This window comes from Mustela nivalis (genome assembly GCF_964662115.1).
Source record: "Mustela nivalis genome assembly, chromosome: 3".
Classification (NCBI taxonomy): Eukaryota; Metazoa; Chordata; class Mammalia; order Carnivora; family Mustelidae; genus Mustela; species Mustela nivalis.
This window is the reverse complement of record NC_139022.1, coordinates 122,234,851-122,255,939: the sequence shown is the minus strand read 5'-3', so window position 1 is coordinate 122,255,939 and position 21,089 is coordinate 122,234,851. Positions and strand designations below refer to the sequence as shown.

General features: G+C 42.0%; 1 protein-coding gene across 2 annotated transcripts in view; it reads left to right on the top strand.

Annotated features, from left to right (window-relative positions):
• Window positions 1-21,089, top strand: part of DOCK2 (dedicator of cytokinesis 2) — a 411,048-nt gene that overhangs the window by 106,484 nt on the left and 283,475 nt on the right. For both annotated transcript variants that reach the window (XM_082726146.1, XM_082726145.1), the window contains exons 24-25: window positions 3,859-3,929; window positions 5,893-5,999. In XM_082726146.1, the coding sequence (XP_082582272.1) occupies window positions 3,859-3,929; window positions 5,893-5,999 (178 nt within the window). The remainder of the gene's footprint in view (window positions 1-3,858; window positions 3,930-5,892; window positions 6,000-21,089) is intronic.

Below are 21,089 nucleotides of genomic sequence, written 5' to 3'. Positions count from 1 at the left end.
CGTGTGTGAGAGCCGGGTGAAGGGGAGAACTATGGACAGGAGCCCTGGGGCCAGTGCTGCAGACTTCCTGGGTCAGAGGCGGGCCGCCCTTGTTGGAAAAGAAAACCACAGGCCTGCCAATTCTCTGGGAGGCCGCCTGGACCAGATGGAGGTTTAATACTCTCCAGTTGAGCTGATAACACCCTCAGAGTCTCAGGGTGACAGCTACTTCGTTTGTTTTACTTTATTGCCAGCCACGAGCTGAGAAGCTGGGAAGATTGGCTCCTTCTGAAACAGCCCTTGTCCCAGCCCCATCCAAGTCCTCCTCACTATCAGCTGAAGCGTGTAAGTGTTCCTGTCAATGCAGGACTCCCGGTGACTGCCGTTCTGGAGTATCGCCTCCAAGCCCTGGAATAGCAGGCAGCCCGTGAAAGCCAGTAACTTGCTGGGGACAATGCAGTCCTGGCTTTCCCTACTTGCTGAGGGTGCGACTTCTGTTTTTGTCCTCACTTTGGTCTTACCTCTAATGAGTACATACTGTACTTTGTCCAGGTGCTGGGGAGAGAGGGCCGGAGTTTGAGAGATGAAATTCAGCACTCACGCCTTTGGGGCCTACTATGTGCTGGACATTACACTGGGTACATAACATACTTTGTTTCACATCATCCCCCTTACCACCACATGAAGATGCTGAGGCTCAGGGTGTGAAGCACTGGGCCTTGGCACATGCAGGTGCTGGGTGGGACACTGCGGTTCTTGCCAAGTCCCCTGGGCCCAGAGTTCTATGTTCTTTGGTCTGAGTGGATGAAGGAACAGTTTGCTGAGAGTGCTTGGACCAGTTCTTTTTAGGGCATATGCCTCAGCATAGGGGATCTTTTTATAATTTAGACATTGTAATTAGGTATTTCCATGGGAGAAGTGCAGCTTACTGATGTATTAGATTTGGCTAGCACGGTGTTAGAATAGGTAAACAAGAATGACTCATTCTTTTTTTTTTTTTTTTAGAGAGAGTGTGGGTTCCACTTATCTGCTTACTTCCCACGGGCCCAAACTCATCTCATTCATTCTATTCTTTTGCTTGCCCAGCCTTTCAGGCATCCGTTTTTGCTACATCTGTTTGGTGTTTCCTGGTAAAAATGGCCCTGACCAACTAGGTTGAAATGCACTGGATAATGTAACTGCCTAGAGGAATGCTATAGTGTGTCTTAGCATATTAAAATTCTAAAAAGTTGTGCAATTAACAACAACAGCAAAAAAGCTCACTGGTTTGTTTTTGCTTAAACCAGAGTTTCCCCAAATTATTTTATTCCAAAGCCCCTTTCCCCTGACAGAATACCTAACTAACATCATCCTATGGAACAACAGAGCATTAGCTTTGGAATCTTGTTATCTCTTGTCATCTTGATTTGAAAGAACAAAAAAATAAATTCCTAGACAAAAAATCCAATAACTATAAAGAAAATGTCTGACAAATCTGACAACATACAGATTAAAGTTCTTCTGTGCAATGAAAAGATATGATAAACAAAGCTGAAGGACAAGTAACAGAACAAGCAAGAGGAAATTCTTCTAAATCATGTTACTGCGAAATGGTTAATTCTAATGATACATAAAAAATTCCACATACAAATAAGAAGATAAATCACTCCCCAAAAATGAGAAGATATGAACAAGCAATTTAGTAAATACAGATATTTAATAAATATAGAAAAAGTGCCCAATGCACTAGAAACCAATGATTTGTAAATTGCAGTTGCAAATTAGATATCACATTGACAAACTAAAAAGATTTGTGTACCCGTGCTAGCAGGGTTATAGGGAAAGGAGTAAAAGGAAATTGGTTGCTGTTTCTTCCTAAGGTAATATAACAGCATTTCCTTTAAAATATATATATATATATATATATATATATATATATATATATATCACATTTTGATGAATTAATTTGTCTTTGAATGATCCATCCTACAGAGATTCTTACAGGTACTCGAATGTATATATTAACTCTTTTCTTACAACAGTTTTATAATAAAGAAAAACTGAAAATAGTATGAAGTCTGTCCATCAGTAGGGGAGGGGTTAAAGAAGATACTGTGTACACATAAGGGCATTGCTGTAGTGATTGGATATAAAGAGAGTGTACTCTGTGAAATGACATGCAGATATATCAGTGCTGTATGATTTACTGCAAGAAGTAGGGTGCAGGGTGCAGAACTATCTAAATCACACACACACACACACACACACACACGCACACACACACTCATTTACGTATAAGCCTTCCTGCATAGAAAGCAGTCTGAAAAGAAACTCACTGATAGTAGCCCATCTGGGGTATAAGGATTGGGGCTGAGCTGGAGATGGAGATGTGGGACTTCAGTGACAATCTTCACCTTAACACTTTATCCTGTGTGATGTTTTTTACATTGCACATATATTATTGACTTCAAAAAATTATAAAAAAGGTAAAATAAAAGGATGAAACACAGAGAGAGACAGTAGCTATTTGAGTGAGGTGGGCATGTAACTTAAGGGTTTTTTTGTTTTTTTTTTTAAAAGATTTTATTTATTTATTTGACAGAGAGATCACAAGTAGACAGAGAGGCAGGCAGAGAGGGAGGGAGGGAAGCAAGCTCCCCGATGAGCAGAGAGCCCGATGCGGGCCTTGATCCCCAAACCCTGAGATCATGACCTGAGCTGAAGGCAGCGGCTTAACCCACTGAGCCACCCAGGCACCCGTAACTTAAGGTTTACACGGAGTGGCTGCCTGAATTTGAATCTTAGTTCTTCTACCTGCTAACTGTGTGATCTTGGGCTGGTTATTTAGTCCCGATGCACCAGAGGTTCCTTATTTATGAAAATAGTATTTCCCTTGTACGGCTGACATAAGGTTTAACAGAATAATCTTAAGTGTTCGGTGTCTGCGCCACTAAAATTTCTCAGAAAACAGTGATAATTATTATATATATTAATTAAGAAGCTCAGTTGTATATGATTACAAGAAAGATTTTCTTTAAGAAAAGAATTTTCAATATTTTTTTTTGTTTTGATTACTAAAGGGTGATTGATATATGTTGACTATGGAACACTTAGGATATAAAGAAAAATAAAAAGAAATTGTAAAAATACATCCTTCCACTAGATGCCTAAGTATTATTTTCCAGCCATGTGACTTATAACCTTTTCTGTCGAAACTGCAGTCTTCTCTGCTGCTTCGTAAGGATGCTGTGATGCAAGGGGTTGGGTGGGTCTCATACTTCTGGATGCATCAGTTAACTTATGCAGAGGAAGGAAACAGGGCACCACAACATGCAGCTAGTATACTAACCTGGCTAGTGGTCCAAAACATGCCCACCATTGGCCACAAAATGGCCAGAGAGAGAAAATACGAATAACTCCATCCAAGCTGTCCTTGCCACCCACAAAACAATGTAAACACACCATCCATCTTCCAGTGCCCATTTGGCAGTACCCAAAACATGCCTGGCTCTCTGTCAGATGACTCACGTATGTGATTTTTAATTCTTCCAGTCAAAATAGGTATTATTGTCCCTATTTTACAGAGAAGGACATTGACACAGCTGAGAGGTTAAGTGTTTTGTCCAAAACCACACGGTTACTAGGAGTAGGACCAAGATTTGACAGCAAGGGTCTAACTTCAAAGTCTCTGATCATCATACACATTACTGCCTCCTGGAAGATAGAAGTTGTGGCTCGCTTTTGTCATCACAGAAGTACATGCTAATGTTTCAGTGTGCATACAGAGCCTTCAACCTTTGCAGGAGCGCCCAGGGTTCAGGGTCGTTCTCCTTGATCCCTCTCACCATGTTAAGTTATTGGATATGGGCATTCCTCATGTTGATTTCACTTTCTACCTAGGTGGCGGCTTTGAAATACATCCCATCTGTCCTCCATGATGTGGAAACGGTCTTCGATGCAAAGTTACTCAGGTGAGAGCTCACCATTTACTTTCCTGGGCTCTGATGTCAGGCCAGGGGTTCAGAGGGAGAAGAAGAGTGCTTCTGGGGAGGGGGATTCTGCATGGGCACTCAGAGCTGGGGTGGGGAGGGGCACATGGTTAGGGACTCCGTATAGGGCTTTCAAGTGTGAGATTTTTACATTCCAGTTTCATTTTGCCAGACTTTGGTTAAAAAAAAAAAAAACCAACATAAAATAAGCATCTTTTTTTGATGACACAAATGATACAGAATGCAAACACGTAGGTTGAAGAACTGGTAATTCGTGTAAATGTCATTATCTTATTTGGGCTTGAAGTTGATTTTGGGGCCCCAGTCTTGTCCTGTACACACTGTAGAGAGCATACAGTCACTTACAGGAATAAGAATTTCTCTCATGAGATGAACACGTTAGTTTAAAGTGATTATGCTGTGAGAATAGAGGCCTCTAAACCAAATATGGCCTTTCCTTCTTTTTCCTAAATTCGCTTAAGTTCCAAGATAACATATAGAAGATTTTTAAAACTTTTTCTTTGGAGATGCTTTAAGATCTAGAAAAGAGTTGCACAGATAGTATACATATGCCTTTCGCCCAAATTCCCTCAATAAGTCCAAGTTTTACCTAACTGTGGCATAATGGTCAAAACCAAGGCATGAACGTTACTGTGATTCTATTCATTGCACTCTAGAGATGATTTGGATCTCATCAGTGTTTTCACTCATGGCCTTTTTGTCTTCATACCAAGGTTTCTGCTGGCTTCTTCTCATCCTGCTAGTCTCAGACTACATGTTATCTTCTCAGAGGAGCTACCTCTGAATATTGTAAATCAGTTCAATTCCTCCACCAGCTCCTATACCATTACTCTCTGATACAACTCCCTATTTCTTGTCTTCATTGCACGTTTCCTCTCGCATTGACTTGTTTGCCTCTGTGTTGGGTGTCGACCTCCATGAGAATGTAAGTTCCATGCCTGACTGTGGGGTCACGTCTGCTCCTATTGTATCCCCACTGCTGTGCACGTTGCCTGTCACACATCAAATAGATGCTTAACACGTCCTTGAAGGAATGAGTGAACACAGTGAGCCGATTTTGGAAAGCTTGACAGGGGCTGTAATTCTGTTTCAGTGGTGTTTTTATGTTCACTCTATCGTGGAAGAACGATCTCCTTTTTCATGTCCCAAACTGCTTCTAACCCACAATTTTTCATAGTTTTTTTTTTTTTTAAATTAAGGACACTTTTGATCTTAAGACTTATAAAGCATTTTTTTAAAGATTTTTTTTATTTTTTTGAGAGAGAAAGAGTGAGAGAGAGCATGAGACGGGAAAAGGTCAGAGGGAGAAGCAGACTCCCCATGGAGCTGGGAGCCGGATGTGGGACTTGATCCCAGGACTCCAGGATCATGACCTGAGCCAAAGGCAGTTGCTTAACCAACTGAGCCACCCATGCGCCCAACATGTATAAAGCATTATTAATTATAAAATGTTAGTAAATAGAGTGGTATGGTAAGAAAGTCAGAAGTTGGTTTTAATTCTTTGTTTTTTGAGCCCCCTAGCTGTGCAACCTTGGGAAAGTTAATTAACCTATCTGAACTTCAGTTTTTCCACTCATAAACTGGGATACGTATTATATCTACACCATGCAGTTGTGAGGTTTAAAGGACATAACAGATGTAAAGAGCTGAGCATGTGTCTGACACATGTAAGCGCTCAGGGCTATTGGTTTTGTTTTCAGGTTTCCACATCTCTTTGGATGCATTAGTAATCAGCACTAACAGTAACCACACATAGGCTTACTATGCATCTAATGCTTTGCCAGGAATTGGAGAGGGAGGCAAAGGACAAGATTTCTGCCTCCAGAAATGCCATACTGGCAGCCTGGGCATAGATTATAAGAGCCAGGATGTGGGAAACACTGATCTAACTGGTCCTCTGCACTCCTGTTTTTCCTGCCCTCAGCCAACTCCTGTATGAGTTCTACACCTGCATCCCCCCTGTGAAACTCCAGAAGCAGAAAGTCCAATCCATGAATGAGATAGTCCAGAGCAACCTCTTTAAGAAGCAAGGTGAGTGCCAAGCATGCTGATGGGATGGGTGTTGCCAGAAATTTCACGATGCTCTTCATGAACTGAGTGGGCCGGAGCAACCCACCCGTGGCTCAAATGTTTCTTCTGTACAACTGCTTTGGTTGGAGCAAATGCACAAAGTAGAAAAGGGCTGGCAACTTTAGCTATGAGAATCTAAATTGATTTTAAGAAGCTTTGGTTGCATCGTTTTCTCCTCCTGAGAGAGTTTAATGAGGTGGTAATTTGGAGTTCTATACTTTAGGTCATTCTGCCGGGAGGTTTTTTCCCTGCATGGTTTATATGCACATACCTGTGTTCAACTTGAGTGGAAGCAGGTGAACTTTCTTTTGGTAGAAGGAGTGTGTCACAGAGAAGTTCTCAAAGTTTCCAAAGGGAAAGAACAATCTAGAAGGATTGGGCAGATTCCCATGACCCTTCTCAGAGATTCTGACTGAATAGGAATTAGAGGGGTTTGTTTTGTCTTCATTAAAAAAAAAAAATGTGAATTACTTTTGAATAGGTAATGCATCTCCAAGGATCCAAATGCAAAGGTATGAGAAGGCTCCATGTGAAAAGAGTCGCTCCAAACCCCCTGCAGAATCAGAGGATCCCTTTTCTGGAGGCAACTGGTGTTTCCAATTTCTTGTATTTGCTTGCAGGGAGACTGTCAGCAATCGGATACATACAGACTCTATTTTCTTTCCTCTTTTTATTAGTATTCTTATTACTCAAACAGTAGCAAATATACCACTGTTCTATACCTTGTCTCTCTTCACATAATGGTATTTCCTGAAGAGCGGGGAATGACAGTGGCTTTGGGCAGGAGTGATGGTCTGAGCTTCTGCTCACCCCACTCGGATCTCTGATAACCACCCGTCCCCTGACCAGGGCCCCACCGCTAAGAACCTTGTGGTTCCCTGTTTTTGAGTTTGGTGAGCTCAATGGCCACACCTCTGGATGTGGCTAGGCAGGGTTAAAAGTCAATATTCAACATCCATCTCATCCCAAGCGACACTTGACGTTTCCAACATCACTCCTATCTGTGAGGGTGGAAAAAAAAATGACTTTTGGGGGTCAACACTGTTTTCTCTGTACTCAGGCCAACACTTCCCAATGTTCTAATTCCTCTGGCTCCACCCTGGTATCAGTGATAAAATGAGAAGCAAGAATAAGAGGTCTTAGAAAGCAGGGGGACCCGTCATCGCCCAACTGAGATTTATTCGGAGAGTTAGGTTTGAATATTTATGTAAATTGCCTGGAAGTTGCAGAAATATTCCAGTAGATATTCTTCCACTGTAGATATTCTTTCCCCCCCAATGTCTGGTTAACATAGTGCATCCAGAATTGCTGTCTGAATCCCTATCCCTGGAGTTAAGCGTAGGAGAAGGGCACAAGAAGGAAAGTTTTTTGGTAATTTTATACTCATGTCTGTGGTTTCCTGACCATTCACACAGATGCATAACAACAGATTAATGCAATAAATATATCGTTTGTTTGTGCAAGGTGGTTTGTTGCAAGGTGATCAGAAACTAATCCTGAGAAGTCTTTTTGCATTTCTTATATACTGGGTTTTCAAAACTGAGCATTCTGTGGTTTTCATGTTCTGACTTTCCCTTCAGAATGAATTGCCCTCACTCTGAAAGCTTTGTAGTATGCCTGCCCCTTCCCGCCCCAGCAGTTTCTTCCCGGATTTCAGGTGGTGTCACTGTGGAGATGAATCGAGTCCCACCCCAGGGATGTGGCAAGGGTGACTTTAGCTACATATGGTGCTGCACCGCACAGGCAGCAGAGGGTGGGGCTACTTGGCTTGCCTTCGTTGTTCTGAGCTGCGGTCATTGTCAGGCGCCTGGCTTGGCATCAAGGCCAGATGGAGTGCTCACACCACCCTGGAAGGGGCATGTGGTGTCAACTCCAGGCTGCTGGAAGTCGAAGTAACTCCTTTACTGGAGTCACATCTCCTGGGCTGGTGGTGGCCCCTGAGAGTGAGCATAATCACAGAGCAGGCTGGACAGCTGCTGCTCACCAGTCCTGCTGTGTCTCTGAGTTCCTGATTCAGTAAAAACCCTCTGATTAATATTAACAGACAGAAGGCCAGCCCCAGTGTTGTACACAGAAATGAAATGCAAAATTCTTACCTTTAAACACTTACAGAGGCTAGAAATAAGTGAACAGAGAGCTCTTTGGGGACCCCTTTAAAGGGGAGGCTATATATAATTAGTCTGTCCATCCTTGGTTCACATGTGAAAGCAGTATGTGTAGAGAGGAGGTAACTGCTCTCCTGTGATTGATTTGCTATGTGAACCCTCTTCCCAAAATAACCCCAAAGGGAAACTTCAACTCATACCCTCTCTTAAGTGTTCAGGTTCCAAATGAATACAATCTGAATTCATATGTTTACTGGGGGGTCACTGGCTCCTTGGTGAGTGTCTCCTTTATACCCTTAAATAAGGTGAGTTTGATTCCTTGGCCCAGTTTGAGCTGTAATGAAATCCCTCCTGTTGTTCTCCCTGTGAAGTGTCTTGTGCCTCAGGGATGGGATTTGCTTTGAGCCTGCACTCATTTAGCTGCCAGATGTGCAAATTGCCTGGAGTATTGTCGGTGACAGTAGCTGGTACTCACAGCCTTAAACATTTGTATTGACATCAAGCAGAGGGGCTAGAAGGCTTTTAAGTACTTTCTGAAATGTTGGCAGACTATCCTATTGGCCTATCTTCAGGAGGATCCTATGGCGAAGAGGGAGAGAGAAGGTTTACCGGTTGAGACATTGTTCTTGTATCCTGGCCTGGGCTGAATTCCTCCCTAGTTCATCTTCTTATCAGCTGTGTGACCACGGGCAATTTTCTTAACCTCTCTGAACCTCAGTAAACTCATCTATAAAATGGAAAAATAATAATGTCTGTCTTAGAAGGCTGTTGTGTGGGCTAATTGGTGAATACTGCATTTAAAGTATTTATCATAGCATAATGTACTATACTAAGTAGTAGCTGTTATTACTGGGGTTATGGCTACTATTTCTTCTGCTCCCTTCATTTTCCTAGCTTCTGTTCTGACCTTCCAATTCTTTTCCGTAAGAGAGTCCCTTCATGTTTGACAGTTACATGTAGCCCTAAGCCAAGCTTCCTTGCTTTCCTGGAAGCTACATGTATATCTTCAACCTCTAAGAAACACAGAACTTAATCAATAAAAGGGTCTTGGCCTCTATGTGCTTCTTACTCTGGTTTTGAATGGTTTTGTCCAGTCTTAATTTCATTTCCCCATAGTTTTGCAAAGGGCCCATGCTATGTATGCCTACAAGAAGTATAGGTCAAAGTGAGATGTTTGTGCTTTCTCATCTTATTGTTTATCTTGCTGTAGGCCTCAACATAAATAGTTTGGAACATTTGCCAGTCATCCTTTTTGATGGTTTGTTCCATGGGGCCCTTTTAACATACAAATACACACACTTTCCCCCCTTTTTATTTCATGGGAGCAACTAGTCTCAACTCTTACTAGACCTGTGATTTTGAGTAAATTACTTAATCCTTATAACTCTCAATTTCCTCATCTGTAAAGTGGGCATAACCACAGAATGGGTCTCATTGGTTTGTTGTGTGGACTCAGTGGCATGATATGGCTTTTAAGCCTGAGGTATGAGAGGGTTAAGAATTTCAAGAAGCCAGGGTCACACAGGGAGGAGCTCACCTGGTGTGAATGACTTCAGGGTTCAGGGAGAGGAGAGCTAGGAAATCTGTGGAGACTAATTTGCGGTCTTCTTCAACTCAAGCCCAGACTTGCTTGCTGGTAGTGATGGAAGAAAGGAATAGACGTGCTCCGAGAAAGCTCTGAGGGGAGTCTACGAGAAAAGCAAACCTTATGCGCCTTTGGAACAGATTTGTCCCTATGAGAACCTAATCTCTAAGTAATGTGTCTTTTTAGTCTGATGCTAATCAGATGAACCATCTGGTTCAGTGTAAACTGCTTTAGGATCCACATTGCTCGTTTTTCTCAACTTCCAAAACAAACAGACGAGGAGGAGAGGGAGAAATGGAACCCAGAGATAGAGAGAGAGAAAGAGAGACAGAGACAGAGACAGAGACAGGGTTCCGACAGAGATTTGGAAGTTATTCCAGTGTTTATTTTCAACTAGTGGGCTTTTCTTTAGAAACTTTATTGAGAAGCTCTTCTGTGAGTACAAAGCATCCAGCTTCTCTTTTTTCAGGATGTCATTTCCTTCTTTCTTCTTCCTCTTATCTGTTGCCCACAGCATGTGGAGCTGCGAGGACCTCAGTTCACCGTGGGGGGTAAGGGCATCGATGGCTGTGCCCAATACCATAGGGGGTTTATCTTTGTTAATCCGCACATCACAGAAGCACTGGCCTGGGAATAGAGGAAAGTCCTCTCATTGTGCTGGTATTACTTTGCGTGGTGAAATTATGTAACACCTCTGAGCCTCCGAGAGTCCACCTCTGAGGACGTGAATAGGAATGTTGTCATGAGAATATGGACTTTTGATTCAGGTAATTCTTGTTTCTGATCCTGCCCTGGTCACTTACTAGCTGTGTTCCTTTGAACAAATAGCCCTTGGAACCTTGATTCCTTTAGCTACAAAAATGGGATAATGTATGTAAAACAACCAGCAGAGTACTTGACGTGCTTGCTACTTATTTAAAAGCACCTGTTACGCCTAGTGTATAACAATAATAGCCAAAAGAATAATAATGTCATCAATTGCATCTTGGAGAAAAAGAGAGACTTATATGTATTAAATGCCAACTATGCATTAGGTGTTATTAAACATGTATTAAATTCTCACTATAATCCAATATCATAGGTGTTATTATTCCCATGTTATAGATGGAGAAACCAAGGCCTGGAAAGTCAAGTAACTTTCATCTCAGTGAGACCAAATATTACACAGTTTATTAGGGTATTCATGTATTAGGCTCTGTGATGCTGGGGTAAGACATACATCCCCAAATCTCAGTGGTCTAGCAATGGGAAGATTTATTTCTCTCTTTTACAAAGTCTGATGAGGGCTCTGTGCATTTTGTCCCTTCTGAAGCTATTCCAGCTGGTACCATGGCCTCCATGCAGAAGGGAAGAGGGAGGGAGGATGGATAGCCACGCTTATTAACTACCACAGCCTGAAAGTGACACCCACCACGTCCATCCAAAGTCCCTTGGCCAGAACCCAACACAAGTTCCCAACCCAGCTGCAAGGGAATCTGGAAGTGAAGGAACGCACGTGGAATATTTGATGAGTGTTGTCTCTGCCATTCACCAGTATTAAGCATTAGAGCTGGATTCAGAACCCAAGTCATTTGAATAACAAAACTCATCTTCCTTCTCCTAAATCTGCTTTATTCTCAGAATGAATAAAAAGGAGACCATAGTGCCTATTTTCTGTTTGAAAGTGCTTCCTTCTTGATATTAGAAAAAAGTGCCTCCCGAGGGAATTTTTTTCTTCCATCTTCCACTCTTCGTCGCTGTTTCAAATGCTGGGAAACTCTCTTAGAGCTGTGCCCAGGGACTTTTGCCTGGGTGGAAAATGGGATTCTTGATATCAGTAGTAGCTATGTTGCTGCAGCTTTTCAGAGCAAGCAGCTTTCCAGGTGTTAGCGGGCCACCTAGAGCTCAGGGTGTCCACATCAGGTGGGGCTCTGGAGGGAAAAGGCAGTAAGGGAACAACTCCTCTTCCTCCCAGGACATGCACTAGTCTTGTGGTGGGCTTCTTATCTCTTCCAACATTGTACACAGCCTTCCACAAGTCTTCTCTTTGCAAATATTGCCTAGGAGGCATTCTCCCTCCCCAGTGCCTTCCTCCACACCAGCCACTGACCAATAGCTCCTGCTCATCCCTTTAAGACCCAAACCTGATGTCTACAGTAAGTAGGCATTTCAGCCCCATCCCATTCAGCATTTACTCATTTTCCACTATAGGTGGAGCCTGGGAAGTAGTGGGGATACAACTGTTGCAAGTTTGCAAATTTCTGTATCAAGTTCAATGTGCAAACATGATAAAAGCTTCTAATTTTTGTTTCTTTGTTGGTTTATGGTCTGATCTTTTTGAGTCTTTGCTTTGTACTGTGGCAACTTAAAATTCTCATTTAATGGTATCTTGTGGCTTCAAATGTAACCAGTCTTTCAGATTCAAAATATTCCCCTCTCTCTTTCCAATGTTGCATCTGGCACAGTGTCCCAGGGACCAAATTAGGAAAGGAAATAAGTATTAGCTTTTGATTTTCCCCCAATCTATCCAAAATTTTTCTCTTTGGGACTTTGGCTCAAGAGGGAATGTTGGCACACATACATATGTGGCTATATATCTCAGTCTCAGGCAGAGGGGTCACTAGCCTTCCCCTGTGTCACATATTCTTCCTTTCTGAGGAAGCCTTCCCCACCTCTCCCCTGGGGGCTATAAAAATGGGATGGCTGCAGGATACCTGACCAATAGGGGAAGGTGGGACGGTAGAGAGTTCAGTGTGATCAGATTACTATCTTCAGTTCACAAAGGGGATAAAACAAGGGATAGACCCTCTGTGAGGGAGATTTCTCAAACCTTAGGTGCACCTGGGGAGTTTATTAAAGTTGCAGATTCCTGGACCCTATGACAAAGATTCTGACCCTGAAGATGTTGGCAAGGAGGGTGGATTAGATAATGTATGGTTACCAGCCCTCCAAGGGGATTCTGATAAAGATGGTCCTCCGGCTGATGACTCTGGAGTTGGAAGCACAATGCCAGCCAGGAGCTTAAGTGGGAGAAAAGAGAGCAGTGTGGGCAGCGAGGAATGGCTCCCACAGTGTGTAGTGAGACTGGCACTGTAATACGTGGCACCGCCATATCTGCTCTCTTACTTGCCTGTTCATGGGACTGTGTTGATGAAGTGGACCCCTTACAAATAAGGGCTATGATTTGTTTATGTGCCTACTCTGCTTAGAGTTTCACTGATGCCAGTTTTCAGAAACTGGTCTTTGGACTTGGGCAGTAATACAATTCAATGGCCAGAGTTGCTTACAAAGGGGGAAAGGAGAGAAAGGACTTTGTACAGAACTGGAAGCATCACAGTACTTGATTCATAATACACCTCATCATTGGTCCACATAAGCACCTGCTTTTCCTTATTTACACGGTCAGTTAGTTATTGTTAACAATAAGTTAAACATTCAAAAACAAAAACTAGAAATTTAACAATCAATTACACATGACCATGTGACTCTGTCTTTCTCTAGCTAAGGTGACCACATTCTTGTGTCTTCCTTAACATTTTTCTGCTTTCCTTTTCATGCGGTTTTATTGTGTCTGTATATCCCTAGTACTCTGGTTATCTTATCTTTATAAAAAGGGTATTGAACCGTGATACTAAGATATATCCATACAAAGATATATCCATATTGCAGGTTGTTCGAGTCCCTTGTTTTGATGACTGTGGAAGTTTCCATCATGTGACTAAACCATGTAATTTTAAGCACTTGGGCTATTTCAGTTTTTCTCTATTGTAAGCATTGCTGCTAAGAACATTCTTGTACATGCCTCTTGTTGCAAATGTCCAAGCATCTCTTCTGTGTATGCAACTACTGGAAGATTTTCTTGGTCATAAGGCCCTGAAAGTTTGACTTCAGGAGATGGTGCCAAACTGTCTTCCAAAGATGGTCACACGAGTTTACATTCCCATCGTGCATGAAGGATCCTGTAGATCTATATTCCTTCAACACTGAGTATTATCCCACTTTTTAAGTTTTACCAGAGACAGAGGTGTAAGACAAGTCTTCCCTGTCTTGGGTTGCATTTCCCCGATCACCGATGATTATGAAAATCCTTTCTTACATTCCTTTGTTGCTTGTGTTTCATGCCTATGATATGTCTGTCCATGTCTTTTGTTCATTTTTCTGTTGGGTTGGTTGTATTTCTCTTGTTGACTTGCAGGATATTTTTTTTTCCCTTTAATTTTTTATTTTTTATAAACATATATTTTTTATTCCCAGGGGTACAGGTCTGTGAATCACCAGGTTTACACACTTCACAGCACTCACCAAAGCACATACCCTCCCCAATGTCCATAATCCCACCCCCTTCTCCCAAACCCCCTCCCCCCAGCAACCCTCAGTTTGTTTTGTGAGATTAAGAGTCACTTAGGGTTTGTCTCCCTCCCAATCCCATCTTGTTTCATTCATTCTTCTCCTACCCACTTAAGCCCCCATGTTGCATCACCACTTCCTCATATCAGGGAGATCATATGATAGTTGTCTTTCTCCGCTTGACTTATTTCGCTAAGTATGATACGCTCTAGTTCCATCCATGTTGTCGCAAATGGCAAGATTTCATTTCTTTTGATGGCTGCATAGTATTCCATTGTGTATATATACCACATCTTCTTGATCCATTCATCTGTTGATGGACATCTAGGTTCTTTCCATAGTTTGGCTATTGTGGACATTGCTGCTATAAACATTCGGGTGCACGTGCTCCTTTGGATCACTACGTTTGTATCTTTAGGGTAAATACCCAGTCGTGCAATTGCTGGGTCATAGGGCAGTTCTATTTTCAACATTTTGAGGAACCTCCATGCTGTTTTCCAGAGTGGCTGCACCAGCTTGCATTCCCACCAACAGTGTAGGAGGGTTCCCCTTTCTCCTTCTTGCAGGATATTTTATGCATTCTTCATACGCATCTTTGGCTGGCCTTATGTATTATGGATATCTTCTCTCATTCATACACTTGCAACTTATCTTCATTTACTTAAAATGTAATTTCTTAACAAAAGTTCTTACTTTTAATATCAATTTATTGATCATTGTAATAGTCAAATCTTTTGTCTTGTTTAAGAAATCTTTCTCAATCCCAAAGCCTAAAAGATTTTCATTTAAATTTTTACTAAGAATTTTGTAATTTTATTTTTGATACACAAGTTTGTAATCAATCTACAGAACTATGTTTTACATACAGTGTGGGGTAGGAGTCGGATTTTATCTTATTTGCCATTTAGCCATACACTGTTCTCAGTTTCATGTGTGGGACAGTTTATTTTCCTCATCTCAGTGTTATGTTGTATTTCGAGGACACTACTCTTCCCTGGGGACTTGAGGGCGGGGAGATGCTGGAGCCTGTGTTCAATCCCTGGTCCACAGTTTACTAGTTGAAGGTGGAGAGGTCAGGAGAATCAGGCCTCTTTTTCCATAGACAAGCCCCAAATTAGGCTCCTGTGTTAACGTTGTTTTCTTGTGGTATGTGGCAAGACATAGCACTTCTCCAGGCTTAGACCTTCTCAGTTAGGAAAGAAATGAAATGGTTTCTTCGAATGATCATTGTTCTTAGCCAAAAATAGCTTGTGTCCATAAGGTGGGGTTTTTTTTTTTTTTAATGTATCTGATTTTAAAAAGGAGGGCATGGATGGCATGAAGCACTTGGCATGGTACATAAACAATGAATCTTGGAAACATGAAAAAAAATAAATAAAATTAAAAGAAAATTAAAAAAACAAACACTGAACTAACAGTAAAGAGACCTGAATAATAGCAACAATAGTAATATGAACAGTTGACGTTTACTGAGTGCTTCTTATACACCAGGCAGTTTGCTACACACTAATGTCATTATCTCATTTACTGCATAGCTGTGTGGCCTTGGGCAAGCCACTTAACCTCTGCAGAGCAACTATACAGTCATGACATTGAACAAGATTTTCCAGAGCTCTAGCAACATGAAAACCTATGATTTAAAAAATCATTCTCTGATTCACAATGATAATATTGCTGAGTCTTTTGAACATCATTTTGTGCCTAAAACCCCTTTCTCCCATATATTGCTCCCAATACTTTATAATATTCTGCCAGAGTTGGGAGCAAGGAATGAGGCCATTTTACAGAAGGTCTAACAGATGAAGGGAAACTGCATGATGCCTTCAGGGTCACGGAGCTAGGCTCAGAACCCTGGTAAAGGTAAAAGGATTTGTGTGTCAGAGCCAATTTATTTTCTTCAAGAAAGAGCTGTTGAGTTTTGAGTGCCTAAGTTTTTTTTTTTTTATCAGAGCACTTGGAGACATCAGAGATCTTCAAATAGGGGTTTGCCCCTCCCACTTACAGTGTTACAAAGCCACATCCAGTTCCAAAATGTCCCTTCCACACTTGGAAATCTGAGAAGAGGCTGTCCCTCACATCCCTTCCCTTTTCAATGTGACTGATCGCAGAATTCAATCTCGGGAAGAAACTTTCAGATCTAGAATTAGAGAAGACAGTGATTTAATAAGCTGCAAAAAAAAAAAAAAACCCAGGAGAGATTTGGTAAAGGGTTCCTTTTTTTTTTTTTTTGGCTGAAGTGAAAAGAAATTGGCATACAATCAAAGAAAAGAATCCCTCTTGAACCTCCCCAAATACTTAGAATAGTAGCTTTTAATGACATTATGAAGTATGATTTAATTGGGGGGGGAATCCCAAATTACCTCTTTAATGGCAATCCAAATCAACTCTTCTGCAATTAAAAAAAAAAAAAAGCTCCTCATTAAAATTAGAGAACTGCCAGCTCAGGCTGTTTCTGTGCCTTTCAATCCATGACCCATGGGTTTTTCCCCCAGTTCTGGAGTGACTCTTTACATGAGAACATACACAATGAGAGAGCTTCTGTAGATCTTTATACATTTATATGTTGACTCCCAAATTGTTTTGTTTGTTTTCTTTGTGGGATTATAGTCATGGGTTGTTTAAATAATAGTGAGGCAGTGTGTTAGGACATTCTGAGGCATTGATGAGGACCTGTTTAAGTTTGATTTTGCTGATTTCTCCCCCACAACATTTTCCTAGAATAGAAGGAAGTTTCCTTAAGACCACAATACAGCTGAATTGAAAACCAGCTGCAAATTCATTTCAATTCATGTGATATTTATTGAAATTCTAAAATTGTAGCTAGCACTATGCTATGGGGAGTATGAGAGAAAGATAGTCATAAATAATTTTATGGCCACTATTTATTTAACCATTATTTTGTGCCAGATACCATGCTGTCTTTTCACCCATTTTCTCATTATCATGACCTCCCTGTAAAGTAGAGGTATTAATATCCCCATTTTACAGGCGAGGAAACTAACATTTAGAGAGGCTGAGAAACTTGTCAACAGTCACAGACCAATAGCATGTCAGGGTAAGGATTTGAGTTGGGGTCTGTCTGGTTCCCAAGTAGACTCTCTGAATTTCTGTGCAACATGGCATTTAAACAGAAGAGTTTCTGTCCCCCTGAGGAGCTTAGCATTGGGAGAACAAAGATTTATCCCAGAGGTCTTCAAACTTGAGCCTGCACATGAAGGTGATAGAAATAAAGATGTAAGTGCACCTGGGTACCTCAGTCATTTGAGTATCTGGCTCTTGATTTTGGCTCAGGTCATGATGTCATGGGTCTTGAGAAGGAGCCCTGCATAGAGTCCTGTGCTCAGCAGGGATTCTTTTCCCAGAGGTTGTTTTCCTCACCCTCTGCCCCTCCCCCAACTTGTGAGTGTGCTGTCTCTCTCTCAAATAGGTAAATAAATCTTTTTAAAAAAAAGAAATGAGGATTCAGATTAATAGTTATTATGCCTTTTAATAAAATAACCTTATCAATATGTACTTTAATAATAATAAATCTTCCGTTATATTTTTAAAAAAATTTTTAAAGATTTTATTTATTTGAGAGAGAGAGATAGATAGTGACAGAGATAGCGAGAGCACAAGCAGTGGGAGAGGCAAAAGGAGAGGGAGAAGCAGGCTCCCCATGGAGCAGGGAGCTCCACATGGGGCTCGATCCCATGATCTCTGGGATCATGACCTGAGTCGAAGGCAGATGCTTAACCAACTAAACCACCCAGGTGCCTCCAGTTATGTTTTTTATAACAGATTTTTTCTTAACCTATGAAACATGTGAGAACTTTCTTTACTTCCTAAAGACATGTGATGCCTTTTATTTTTTCCTTGGACACAGTGCCATTGGGTCAATCACTCACTTCCTCACCTCAGACAGAGACAAGTATACAGAGAAATATTTCTCTACTGCTAAGAAAGCAGCGTGAGAATAATCAATGGAAACTCAGCTCATGGTGGGGAGGCTACAGGGAATGGTGAGGACCTGGAGGGGGAGTCCATGCCATGGGTATAGAGGACACCTATGGATCAGTGCCAACTGTTTGTTGCCACTTCAATATGTGGACTCAATGCTACCCGATCTTCCCCTCTTTGAAGAGAAGTTCCACAAATGTGTTTTTATGTGAAGCCTGCTGATATATTTTTTAAGCAATAGGCAAGCCGAACAAAACCTGCATATGGACCCAGGACAGCAAACCTCTGGTGTAAATTTATGATTTATGGATTTAAAATAATTTATAGGATTTGGTAAGTTTATTAGAAGTGTATTGGCTTATTTAAAAATAACCCTGCATATGACTACTACCAGAATTCAGTGAGAACAGTGCTTTTGGAATGCTGGGGACAGGTTCATGGAGGAGGAAGGTGGGTGGGGTACAGGCCCTCTGGAGAACAGCCTCCAGGGCAACCCTATAGTGTCAGAGGTGGAATGCTGTCTCCCTGAAGACCCCTGACTTTCAAGCCTCAGAACTCAGGGCTCATCCTTGCCTGACACACTCTCTCCCATGCTAATGGGGTCTTTGACCACATCAAAAGCTTCCTCGGACATATTCCTAGGAATGTTGGTCCAGGGTTGGAAAAATTATTATTTACAGAAAGTAGTATTATTAAAACATTGTGTTCTTGTAGGACAATTTGAAATATATAAAAGTATCTGTGAACTCATAATTTAGAGGCAACCATTGCTTACTCTTCCTGTCTTTTGTATCATATATTTTACATAATTGGGATAATGCTTCACCAGGTTTGTAATCTGATTCTTTCACTGAGAATATTTTCCCACGTCATTTTTAAGGACCTCATAGGACTCTGTTGCATAGATGGGCTATAACTGATTTCACTATTTTCCTATTTAGGGTCATTTGGGTTCATTTAATTTAATGTTAGAAAAACTTGCTGGAACTCACAGCCTTGATAAACAAATCTTGGGCCTCTGTGCTCATTATTTCTTCACTGTTAGACATGAAGCTTGCTCAGCTCTCCCAGTGCTTCTTGAGGATCCGATTCCCCCTTCTTCTTCCCCTATAACACACAAACATGTGCGCGTGCAACATGCACACACACACACACACACACACAGTCATACCCAGGATTTCATTGCGTCCTTAAGTGATAGACTCAGCAGAGAGCCGACCATATTGTTCTCAGTGAAGAGCTGGAGTGGTACGATCCAATTTGGGAAGGGCATGTTATTACAGCTCCACTGTCATCCCCGAAGGTAGGGGGTGTGTCTGTGTGTGGATATGCTCCGCAGTACCAGGCACTTAAACGCAACCACATTGAGAGCCCTCATTAGCCCCAGGCAGCCGAAGTGGATTTGCTGCTTGTGATACCCTCCAGGCTGGAGCGATTGCCCAAGTGGAACCCGACACCAGAGCAAGGGGGGAAGCCAATTATTCAAAGGCAAATAAGGCTCTAATTATGGCTTCAGTTAACAAGGATAAAATTATTTGAGGAGAGACATCCCATTTTTGAAGTAAGCACAGCACAGGACCATCATTTAGAACAAGGGCTTGGATCTAGTCCTGACGGTGCTGCCTTCACCAGGACCTTTCACCTCTAGGAGCCTCTGACTCCTTCCCTGCCAGATGGGAGCAGCATAGGCTGCTCACCTCAAAGGTTTACTGTGAGCACTGTAGGCGTCATGCCTGTGGGAGGCGTAGAGGGGTCTGGTACTTAGGAAGGGCTCATAAACGGAGCATCACCATCCTTATCTGTGACTATTATTAGTATTACTGTTACCGTAATCATCCAATAGGGGAACAGAATGTGAAACCAGAACTCAGGAGACCTGGGTTCTCAGCTTTGCAGTTTTCTGTTAATTCCAGCTTAGAAGTGAATGACTCTCAATTTTATATTCCTTGTCTCTCACATGACAGGCTTGGATTAGGGGCTATGTCCGGTGTCTCCCTCGGATGTTTGTGGACCTACCTGTGCTGAGAGCTATACATCATTCTCTTCACAGAGTCTCACGCCAGCCCTACTCACAGAGGGTACTATTCTCTTCCTTTTCCACACACACACAGGAAGCTGGGATCCAACACCCCACTCCCAATTTCCATACTACCCTTAACTGTCTGCAGGTTCCCAGCATACAGATTTGTTGGCTGCACTCAAGGTTTTTGAATGTCTGAGATGGTGATGCCCTCTTTTACTCAATCCATCCCAAAACAATAGATGCAAAAGTCCAGAAGGAGACTCCTGTCAGACTTCGGGGGCAGCTTGTGATACCTCAGCTCTATTTAACATAAACAGAATTGATAAACACTTGTTCTCCTTGGCTGGTGGGTTATTTCGAGAGTTACCTAAAGGAGTGCATATGCATGTGTGTGTTAAAGAATTGAGCCCACTAGGTAGATCAGATAGATATTAGCAACCAACTGTCAAGAGGAGGTCAAATTTAGCAATTCAGAGAAGATGGGAAGAAGAAGGTTCACCCTTGCGTGGATAGCAAGCCAGCCTACTTCCCTTGCTTCTCCCAGAGTAGTGCTTTCTCCCTCTCCCTCCCTGCTTTCCTCTCTCCCTCTCCCCTCTCCTTCCTCCCCCTCTGTCTAAACATCAAGACAATTTGGTTTAAACAAAGAAGTCTAGGTCTAAAGAATTCTCTGAAAAATTGATCTGTTTTTGATGAAGGATGTTGCTAGTGAGGGAGGTTGTGCTTGGGGGCGGTCAAGGGGTCCAGGGAAATTCTGTACTTTCTGTTCAGTTTTGCTGTGAACCTTAAACTGCTCTTAAAAAAAAATGTCTATGTTAAAAATCCAGTGACCATACACACAGAAACACAAATTGAGCTGCCTCTGCTGCCATCCATTCTGCAGAGGAAGGGGAAAAAGCCCTCAAAGATTAAGTGGCTCCAAGGAGGTCAGTTAGCTGCCCACGCACAAATTGTTACTGGAAATGTGACTCACAAGAGAGAGGTGGGGTCCTCTCTCTTTCTGATTCAAGGGCACACATCCGTGCCTTAGGGAGGTGGCGAGGTAATTTATTTCATTGTTCACACCCACTGTAGGC